This window comes from Panicum hallii, chromosome 6 (assembly GCF_002211085.1).
Source record: "Panicum hallii strain FIL2 chromosome 6, PHallii_v3.1, whole genome shotgun sequence".
Classification (NCBI taxonomy): Eukaryota; Viridiplantae; Streptophyta; class Magnoliopsida; order Poales; family Poaceae; genus Panicum; species Panicum hallii.
The window spans coordinates 35,066,171-35,077,101 of NC_038047.1; the positions used below are offsets into that span (position 1 = coordinate 35,066,171).

A 10,931-nucleotide genomic window follows, 5' to 3' on the forward strand; every position below is an offset into this window, starting at 1 on the left:
CAGGCTGCTTATGATGCACACTGCTAGATGTGTTTCTTTGTGTCTTCTAAACAGAGCTGCTCTGCTAGATGTGTTTCACTATTTTTTTTACTTTGTGTCTAATGCTTTTAACTGCTCCAGTTTTAATATATTATGTGGTAGATTAAATTGTGTGCTGCATTATATTGTCTGCAGTTTTAAATTGTTATATATATGGCTGCAGTTTTAAATTGTTATATATCCAGAACCTTCCACTTATTATTTTGCTGGAATCCTATTGATTTAAGATATACTTTTTTTTGGTGAAGGGTACTGTGAAACCAAAGATTTAGTGAGAGTGCTATCAGTTCTTTCTTACCTTTTCTCATCTAATCATAGTCTTATTTACGTTTGGTTTCAGGGGCAAAATTCAGAGAGGACTGGACCAAGGACTGAAGGAGCAACTTTCTCATTTTTATTGAACAGTGATTGGTATGTTCCTTTTCTTCTAGACTTTCTCATTGTGTGAGATGAATTTTCGTTCAGAAGTAATATATGTGCTATAGACGTTTGAATGTGGCAAAATGAGATATATCTGAGGTTTGGAGTTGCTATCTAGGTGGATTTGTTCATATAGTTGAGATTTTTACTCAGCTTCTAGCAAGAGCGTCATGGATAAAAATTGGATGGATTTACCAAGGCAAACTGATGAATATATAAAAGGTGTTGACAGTTTTTTAGAGTATGCTTTTAGCAAGTCAGCTAAAGGAAACACAATATTGTGCCCCTGTAAGGTATGTAAAAACAGCTGTTGGAGAGCTAGCGATGTAGTACGTGAGCATTTGATTTGTGAGGGGTTTTTGGAGGGGTACATAACCTGGTTGTATCATGGAGAACCAAGCTCCAGCTTTTTTGCAAATACCCAACAACCTGATAGAGTAGAAGTGCAGAAGTCCAATGAAGAAGATGACATTTCTGATTTACTTAGAGACTTAGCTGGTGGTTTAGATGACATGGGTGACTTAGAAGGTAATGAAGAAGAACATGATAAGGATATGGAATCCTTCCACAGATTGGTAGAAGATGCTGGCAAAGAACTGTACCCTGGCTGTAGAAACTTTTCGAAGCTTCGGTTCATGATTAGATTGCTGCATATAAAATTTCTTGGGGGGTGGAGTGATAAAAGTTTCGACATGCTACTACAGTTACTTAAGGATGTTTTGCCAGAAGGGTCATCACTTCCAAAAAATTTCAATGCAGCTAAAAATATGGTAAAATGCCTTGGTCTTATTAGGTCCATTGTTTTGATGTAGAGTTAAGAGAACAAGAGAAGAAAAAAGTTAGAGGGCCAACTACAAAGGCTGACATATTTGCAAGACAAAATAAACCAAAACTCAAACTAGAGATAAATGACTGTGGCCAGCCTTGTGGACCTTCAAGCACTGAATTTGCTAACTTTATTGGTGCACTTGTGAGAACAAAGGGCTTTCCGATGGCACATGATGATTGGAGGAAGGTTTGCCCACAAAAAAAATATAAGCTGTGGACAGATGCTCAGGTAGTGATATTGGATGAAAATGATTTATGAACATTTTCAGCTTGTGATTTGTTATTACCCTATATGCTTATATGTTCTGTGCAGCTCTATTGGGATATAGACAATGGGTCCTTCAACTGGTTTATGAAAACAGCAGCTACAAAATGGAGGGAGTTCAAAGCAGAGTTGAGGAAGGTCTTTCATGATGATATGGAATACGAAGAACTGCTTGAATTGCGAGACGAAAGAGTGCATGAGGAGGATTGGAAGTGGTTAATTGATCATTGGATGTCTCCAGATGGAGCTGTAAGCTATAATTCTCTACTTCTAGAGTTATTATATATGAATCATGAGTACTATAAATGACACTTGATGATAGGTTCGTTCAATGAGAGGGAAAGCAAATCGGTCAAAGAAGACTCAAAACCATACATCTGGAAGCAAGAGCCATGCACGTGTTGGGTTTGAAATGGTATGCACTATTCTTGTAATTTTGTATCCGTTATTCAGATTTCTTAGCTGCAATATGATAATTGAATGAATTGTATGTTTTGTCATACAGTGTGAAGAGCTAGGACGTCCAGCACGTAGAGATGAATTGTTTATTAAAACACACACACATAAAAATGGAGTACCTCACAAGGGAGCCGAAACAACAATTGTAAGTCATGGAGATATGTAAGTGCATTTCACTTGGAGCTGAAACAACAATTGTATGCTAATATCTTTATTTTTTGTAGAATGCACTGAAAGATGCAGTCAGAGATCATCCTGAACTAGTAGAGAAGAGTATAGGGGAAGGTGATGCCTATTTCCATGTTTGTGGGCCAGAGAAGAATGGATATGTTCGTGTTGTTGGCTTAGGACCAACACCTGCTGAATTGGAGATGCCTGGGGCCAAAAAATGCACATCAACCAGGCTTCAAATGGAAATCGAAGCTCGTCGACAATCTGATAAGAAAGTGGAAGCTTTAGAAAGCCGTTTGGACAATATGCAACAGCTGCTAGAAAAGTTACTTCAGCAGCAAATAAATCCTTCTAGCACTCCAAATGGATCAAACAGTTCCGCTCATGTGGTAACTGGTCATTCTTTTGTATTATATATACCTTTGTTTTTAATGCAGTAATTGGTCCATAGTTGCATTCTTTATTGCAACATGCAGAATTGACCTACTATTGGGGAACAACTAGAGAACCATCATGATGATATGGGATCACGTGCTGAGGATGAAATAGATAACATGCACTTGAGTGATGATGAAAACTTGCTCATGACTAGGCACTCTATTTTTTTTCCAGAGGAACCACATCATGAAGAGGTAATTGCTAAATCTACAATTTATTGTTTACCTTATGCCCATAACATACCTGATATATTGTGTTGTCTTTTTAATGCTTTAGGGTGGAAGAGATGTGATCTTGTATAATGTTGTGAGGCCCTATAATCTCCCTGTGGCTAAGGGAACTATGCAAACAACAAACCCATCATCTATAGTGGGGGGCACTCCTCTTGGCGTTCAATACTGTGAGGTAGTTGTCAATCATGTTTTCATGAGAGAAGCTATACTACCTCGCCCTTATGGAGCCTTAAAGTCTGTTGGAGATGCTCGTGGGAGATCCATTGCTTGGCCACATGACAGAGTAATATTTTAGCTTACATATATAATTCTAAGAAAGTTCTAGTCTTGCTCAACAACTTTACTTGTTACAGATCAAGGAGGACATGAAGTCTTCAAAGCTGTCAAAAGGTCCAGGTCCTGGTACGATTGCAACCTTAGCAGTCCAAACTATATTGACATCTCCACTTATATATGTTTTATATTATTTACTTTGCTTAACTTTCAATTCATTTCTTTGACAGGTACTTAAGTACTAATTGCCCATGCAATCACAGGTAATACATTCTTGCATTGGTATTAGTATTAGCTGGATTTAAAATTATGAATCCAATGACTAAATTTGACACTTCTATAAATGATGTCCATGTTTCTTGCTGTTGTATCACTAGTGCAACAATATATACAGATTAATGTTCTCTTGCTTGCATTGTGTGCTCATTATTCTTTCTTATCATGATAGGTGAACAGGCAACTAGCTGGTGGAGTACGTAGTAATCTTTTGGCAGTAAGGCATGTTACAAGCTTTGGAGTGACCTTTTGTGCAACAAGAATATATTTTGTGTGATTGTGTGGTTAGATTTTTTTTTTATTAGAGAGAAGCTTGTATATTCTCTCCCAGTGGGTCATATGCATATGGCACCATATAATAGGCTGGAACTTATGACCTAACAGTTTGATATTGGACATGTATTTTGGTACTGTATTTGACATCTATCTATGCTGATGCCACCTGGTGGATCCTGAGTTAATTGTCTATGGAACCATGCATATTAATGGATATGTTTGTGCTGTGTAAATTGCTCAGTTTTTGCAAGTTGAAATGTCTATTTGGGTTGTGATTGCGTATACGGTGGAATTGTGATTTAAAAGATGATGGAAGGTGTACCCCGGTACTATTTAATGCAGAAAATGTGATTGTGGTGGATATATACATATATATGTGCATGTGCCCTGATGGTTCTACTTACTGTAGATAATGTGGTTAACCAACATATCATGTGTCGGTGAAAGTTCTACTATTGGGAAAACCTAACTGTCGGGAAAGGTAGAAACTGTCGGTGTAGGTCCCTGTTTTGCCCACATACTAGCTGTCGGCAAAAGTTCTAACTGTCGGCAAAGGCTAAGCCCACAGCTTCTACCGCAACGGTAATAATTCTGTCGGGAAAACTTTCGCCCACAGTTTTTTTGTCTGCACAAGTACCTTTTGCCCACATTTCTATGTGTGGACCAAAGTGTGTCGTGGTGTAGTGCAACCTCATCACCATACCACCTTCCTGGCTGTTCACATGGTGGGGCCTAGACATGATTGGGCCTTTGACAACAGCGCTAGGAGGTTTCACTCATGTGTTGGTGGCCATAGAGTACAAGCTAATTACAAAGCTCTCTGCAGACCGAGTAGTCGACTACATCTACGACATTCTGCATTGGTTCGGCTTCCCCAACACAATCATCACAGACTTAGGATCAAACTTCCACTCTCACGAGTTCTGGGAATTCTGTGAAAACAGCGCCGTTGAGGTCATGTACGTGTTAGTGGTTCACCCGCAGGCCAATGGCTAGGTTGAGCGCGCTAACGGTTTGATCCTTGATGGGTTGAAGAAGAGACTCTACAACGAGTACAGCAAAAAGGGTGGCAAGTGGATTCACAAGTTACCAGTAGTCGTATGGGGGCTTCGCACTCAACCAAGCAAAGCCACGGGACAGTCTCCTTTCTTTCTCGTTTACGGATCAGAGGCTATCCTCCCTGCAGACATCATGTGACAATCTCCATGATTAGAGATATATGAAGAATGCGAGGCTGATGAAGCAAGACAACTAAAGCTGGACTCGGCAGAAGAGGCCAGATGTAATGCTTTATTGCAGTCAACCCACTACCTGCAAGGCATCTGACACTACAAGGACCGCAACATCCAGGAGAGGTCATTTAATATTGGTAACCTAGTTCTCCATCGCATCCAAGATGAGACTGGGCTGCGCAAGCTCAACTCACGATGGGAAGGGCCCTTCATTGTCTCCAAAGTTACAAGACCAGGGTTGTATCAACTACAATACCATGATGGCCAGGAGGTTCTGAACTCCTGGAATATCGAGCAGCGAACGCTGTTTCTACCCTTAGATAACTTGTACTCAAAGTTGTCAGCTGCAGGGCAACATTTTTATCAATAAGGAGTTGATTTGGTTCCCAAACGACTACTTTTGTCTCCAAGCTAGATTGTAGAACACAGGGGCTTTTATCAATAAGGAATTAATTTGGTTCCCAAACGACTACTTTTGTCTCCAAGCTAGATTGTAGAACACAGGGGCTTTGGCCACGAGTACTAACAACATGCTAACTATGCTAAGTCATCAGGAGTAATTGAAGGTTAAACACCACAGTTCCTATCTGTACGACTACTTCACACTGGCCTCCCATGCCAAACCGCAAAGACTACCAGCGAACATTCTGACTACTCCATGCACTAGCCTACATGGTTCACCAGAACCAACGGCACAATTCACCATGAGAAATTTGAAGAGGCTCTCACGCCTATATCACCAAAGCAATCCAGAGTATCGTACCGTGCGAGTAAATCCTGATTCGCTTTAATCCCATTGTGGGGCTAAGTATTGAACGCTAGGCCATCGACTACCTGCAGAAGCACTGCACTCTGGGAGCTCTACAGGGGCATCTCGAGCATCCTATCTAAGTCCTACGATTGCTAGTACTACTCAACAAGGCACTACTCTGAGCATATCAATAGGCATTAAAACAAAATAGACATATTCACATACATACACAATCGATCTGATTGTTCACAACATGGATACTGTCCTACTCCTGCTCCAGAATATCAACTATTTTTTGAGCCACCTGGTTCACTTCTTTGATGTACTAGAGCAGTCGGCAGCCATACCACCAGCCAGTGGTCTCAAGTTGGCTTTCGGCCAAAAGGACATTTCAAGCCCAAGGATGTGCATCACAGTAGTCGAAAGAGCATTACCTCAGTGAGTTTTGGCCAGCGACTTGTTTTTGCTGGTGAGATTTTCAATCTCCTTCGAAAGCCAGACTTCCTTGGTGCGCTAAAGGTTCAGGGTATCCAGCTCATACCTTATCTGAACATTCTTTTGAATCTGCACCTCAATTTGGCTATCTTTGGCTTGCAATTATCGAAGACCATCTTCAATGGCTCTCAGCTTGTCTAACTTGAGCAAGGATCGGTTGGCCAGTGTTGACTCGATAGGAGAAAAGTTTAGAAAAGCAATCCAACCAGCCGACAAGGCAGATGTCAATAGTGCAGAACACTTACCGTGGAAAATTTGTACAAATCTTTGAAGGAATCCTGAAATTGCTTCAGGATCTCTAGGTTAGCATTGGATCATCAATCAGCTCGGTGGGAATAGCTTGCTGCCACTAATGGAATTGTGGCCTATACTAGGCCCATATGTGGCTGGTGAGTGGGTGGCCCAATTCCATATAGTAAGCCAAGGTGGTGTAGTAGAAGTGGCATGTGGAACTTTAGTCCCACATTGCTCACTTAGGTGGATATATACCAATATATATATGGGGCTTTGTGAGCCTCTACACATGTGAGACAAAGGGATGAAGGATGCTAAGCTATGAACACACACAAGCCACACACGCGCGTTACGCGTTATTATCGTGTGACTTGTGACTTGCGATGATGCGCGATCGCGTTGTGTCGTGTTATACCAGCAGTTTAAGTTTGCCTTTTGTTTTGTTGGTCAATTTCTACCACACCTAGACTGTCACATCAACCGAGAGTAGTGGGCGCATGTTCTGTGCATGGGCTCCAGTCGGTTGCCGTAGAGAGGTCCCAGGGGGCGGTTCCTGGGATTTAGGCATATCGAATCTGAGAGGCAGCGAACCCCCTCTATATATGGGAGACGTCCTGTATATGGAGAGGTCAACAGTGACTCGCATCTGACTCTCTCTCTTTCTCTGCGCCGCCACTTTCAGCCCTGCCGTCCCTTCGTCCGCCATACAGCGGATCGAGGGAGAGCGGTGTGTCCGAACCGGCGCCGGCGATTTGAGGACCTGTATGGGTGCCGGCAAATCAGGTTTCTGGGAAGTGCACTCGCACGTCCGCTCGCGTCCTTCCTCTTCATCAACGGTTTCTTCGCTGCATCCGTGCGGGATCCACTGTAAGTTAATCCAGTGTTCCCTGCAGTTCTTTTATGATGATCTCGTGGCTAGATCTGGTGTCTGTTTATGTTAGATGTATAGTTTTACATGAATTCATCCTGATCTATGTAGTACTAGGGCTATTTATGTTAATAGCTAGTAAATGTATGTTCTCTCGTATGCTGCTCTGGTTGTACAAATTAATCTTAAACCTTGTTAATTTTCTAACAATCTAGAACCTGAGATAGTTAACATGGCTGGGATTTTGGATGCACTGAAACCTAAGCGATTTGCTGGGGGGTGACAACTTTAAAAATTGCAGACTAGGGTTAAGTTCTGGCTCATGAGCATGAAGATCTGGTGGGTAATCTCACCAGTTCTTCCTCTGTCTGAGGAGTAGAACCGCGCATTCGAGTTAGATAACTCGACTTGTGTTGGCTGCATCTTGTCTCTATTGTCTGATCAACAATGTGATATTTATATGAAATATGATGTGGCACGTGAAATATGGGAGGCTCTGGACCGCAAATATGCGGAATCAGATGCTGGAAGGGATCTCTATGTTAATGACCGGTACCATGAGTACAGAATGGTTGATGACCATTCTGTAGTGGAACAGGCTCATGAGATCCAACTTCTGGTGGGGGAACTTGCGCATTTTGATTGCGTCTTGCCTGACAAGTTCGTGGTTGGTGGCATCATTGCCAAGCTTCCTCCATCTTGGAGGAGTTTTGCCACGAGCCTCAAGCACAAGAAGGAGGTCATGACTGTTGAAAGTCTGATCGCTTCTCTTGACATAGAGGAGAAGGCAAGAGCAAAGGACATGCCTCGTTCTATTCCATCAGATGGAGGCCTCTCTAATGCCAACGTAGTTGAAAGCAAATCTGGTGGTGGAAACAAAAACAAGAACTGGAAGCCAAAAGCCAAGCAGAATACTGACTTTAAGAAGAAGAAGAGGAACCTTGCGGACCTCACTTGCTTTGTCTGTGGTGAGCCTGGGCACATTGCTAGGAAATGCCGCAACAGAAAAGGCAAGAAAGGTGGTGGTCAGAAAACTGCAAACGTGACTGTTGGCGAGGCTGGAAATTCTGGGTATGTTCCTGAAATTCTTCTAGCATGTCAAGCCGCCGATTGGTGGTTAGACACAGGAGCTAATGTTCATGTCTGTTCTGACTTTAATTTCTTCTCTTCTTATTAGGCTACCGACAGTTCCTCCGTCGTGATGGGGAATGGTTCACGGTCTTCTGTACACGGAGTAGGAAGAGTCGATTTGAAGTTAACTTCCGGAAAGACTCTTTCTTTGAAGAAGGTGCAGCATGTTCCAGGAATAATCAGGAACCTCATCACACTTTTATGTCGTGATGGTCATAAGTTGGTCTTTGAGTCAAACAAGTTTATTGTTTCGAAATTTGGTATGTTTATTGGCAAGGGTTATGACAGTGGCGGTCTGTTCCATCTTTTAGTGATTGAAGATTGTAATAATGTGACAAAATCTATTTCTATTTCTGAAATGAATGTTGGGGAGGCTGCTGTTTAGCACTCTCATTTGTGTCACATTAATTTTGACCGTATTATCCGTTTATCCAAGCTTAATTTGATTCCTAAAATTCCTGTTGTTAGGAGATCAAAGTGCCATGCTTGTGTGCAAGCTAAGCAACCACGCAAACCTTTTAAAAGCATGGAAGAGAAGAGCTTAGCACCTCTTGATCTCATTCATATGGATCTGTGTGAAAAGAATGGAATTTTAACTAGAGCAGGAAAGAAGTATTTCATATTGTTCATTGATGATGCTACTAGATTTTGTCAGCTCTATCTTGTTAAAACAAAAGATGAGGCACTTAATTGTTCTAAAATCTATAAGGCAGAGGTAGAAAACCAACTAGAAAAGAAAATTAAATGGGTAAGGTCCGATAGAGGAGGAGAGTATCTTTCTAACGATTTCGGTGAATTTTGTGCGGAGCATGGCATCATCCATGAGACAACGGCACCCTATTCGCCCCCATCAATTGGAGTGGCTGAACGGAAAAACCGAACATTGATGGACTTGGTTAATGCCATGTTGGATAGTTCGGGATTACCTAAGCCATGGTGAGGTGAAGCCATTTTGACCGCATGTTTTGTTCTAAACCGAGTTCCATCAGCTAAGGGTGAAGTAACCCCTTATGAAGGATGGAAAGGAAGAAAGTCTGCTCTTGGTTTTTTGTGTGCATGGGGCTGTTTAGCCAAAGTTAATGTGCCTGCATGCAAGAAACGAAAATTGGGACCAAAAACCGTTGATTGTGTCTTTCTAGGATATGCGCACAATAGTACAGCCTATAGATTTTGGTGATTAAATCTGAATTTCCAGATGTGCATGTTAACACCGTGACTGAATCTCGTGATGCCACATTTCTCGAGGATATATTTCCCATGAAGGATAGAGTAGAAACACGTAGCCAAACATCTACTGGTTTTACTCCTGAACCTCTTCCAATTTCTGCACCTCCTGTTTACACCGAACAACCTATTGAGGATAACAGTACAGATGCTCCCTGGAGGAGCAAGAGACAAAGGACTGAGAAATCCTTTGGTGATGACTTTGCTGTCTATCTTGTGGATGATACACCTAAAACACTTGCAGAGGCATATGCATCACCAGATGCAGAGCACTAGAAGGAGGCAGTCCGTAGTGAAATGGAGTCCATTTTATCTAATGGGACTTGGGAAATTTGTGACTTGCCTATTGGGTGTACGCCTATGGGATGTAAGTTGATATTCAAGAAGAAAATGAAACCGGATGGTACTGTTGAGGAATACAAGGCTAGGCTTGTTGCTAAGGGGTTTACCCAAAAGGAAGGCGTGGATTTTTTGGATACCTACTCACCTGTTGCTAGGTTAACCACAATTCGTGTGCTAGTTGCACTTGCTGCGTGTCATGATCTACTCATCCATCAAATGGATGTGAAAACGGCTTTCCTTAATGGTGAGCTCGATGAAGAGATCTATATGAAGCAGCCACATGGATTTGTGGTACCGGGACATGAGAACAAGGTGTGTAGACTAAGAAAATCCTTGTATGGCCTTAAGCAGGCGCCAAAGCAATGGCATGAGAAGTTCGATAGAACTTTAACGTCAGCAGGCTTTGTGGTGAATGAAGCTGACACTTGTGTGTACTATCGGTTTAGTGGGGGTAAGGGAGTAATATTGTGTTTGTATGTCGATGACATATTGATCTTTGGAACTAGTTTAGATGTGATAAATGATGTGAAATCATTTTTGTCAAATAATTTTGACATGAAGGATTTGGGAGAGGCAGATGTTATTGTAAACATAAAATTGATTAAGGGCAAGAATGAGATTACACTGAAACAATCTCATTATGTGGAGAACATTCTGAATCGCTTTGGATATTCAGATTCTAAAGCCTCTCCAACGCCATATGATCCTAGTCTAAAGCTTCGCAAGAACAGAGGACAAGGAATTGATCAGTTGAGATACTCCCAAATTATCGGTTCTCTCATGTATCTCGTGGGTGCAACCAGGCCTAACATCTCATTTGCTATGAGCAAACTAAGCAGATTTACTTCCAACCCAGGAAGTGATCACTGGTATGCACTAGAACGTGTAATGAGATACTTGAAAGGGACCTCGACATATGGACTTCACTATACTGGGTACACTGCCGTACTAGAAGGGTACAGTGATTCCAACTGGA

General features: G+C 41.8%; 1 protein-coding gene and 1 long non-coding RNA gene across 2 annotated transcripts; both read left to right on the plus strand.

The window, feature by feature from the left end:
- The first annotated feature begins 1,282 nt into the window (after positions 1-1,282).
- Positions 1,283-2,622, plus strand: LOC112898239. Its single transcript, XM_025966604.1, has 5 exons — positions 1,283-1,516; positions 1,601-1,801; positions 1,875-1,967; positions 2,058-2,156; positions 2,236-2,622. The coding sequence occupies exons 1-5, from the start codon at positions 1,451-1,453 to the stop codon at positions 2,620-2,622; spliced, it is 846 nt and encodes a 281-aa protein (XP_025822389.1). The 5' UTR covers positions 1,283-1,450.
- Positions 2,623-2,981: 359 nt separating this feature from the next.
- LOC112898600 lies at positions 2,982-3,858 on the plus strand. Its single transcript, XR_003229872.1, has 4 exons — positions 2,982-3,136; positions 3,207-3,255; positions 3,357-3,389; positions 3,575-3,858. It is a non-coding gene; the product is annotated as an uncharacterized LOC112898600 (long non-coding RNA).
- Positions 3,859-10,931: the final 7,073 nt, after the last annotated feature.

Coding starts and splice junctions, on each gene's coding strand:
- LOC112898239 (XM_025966604.1), top strand. CDS start 1,451: ATGGCACATGATGATTGGAGGAAGGTTTGCCCACAAAAAAAATATAAG. Junction 1,802..1,874: donor GGATGTCTCCAGATGGAGCT/GTAAGCTATAAT, acceptor ACTTGATGATAG/GTTCGTTCAATGAGAGGGAA. Junction 1,968..2,057: donor CACGTGTTGGGTTTGAAATG/GTATGCACTATT, acceptor TTTGTCATACAG/TGTGAAGAGCTAGGACGTCC.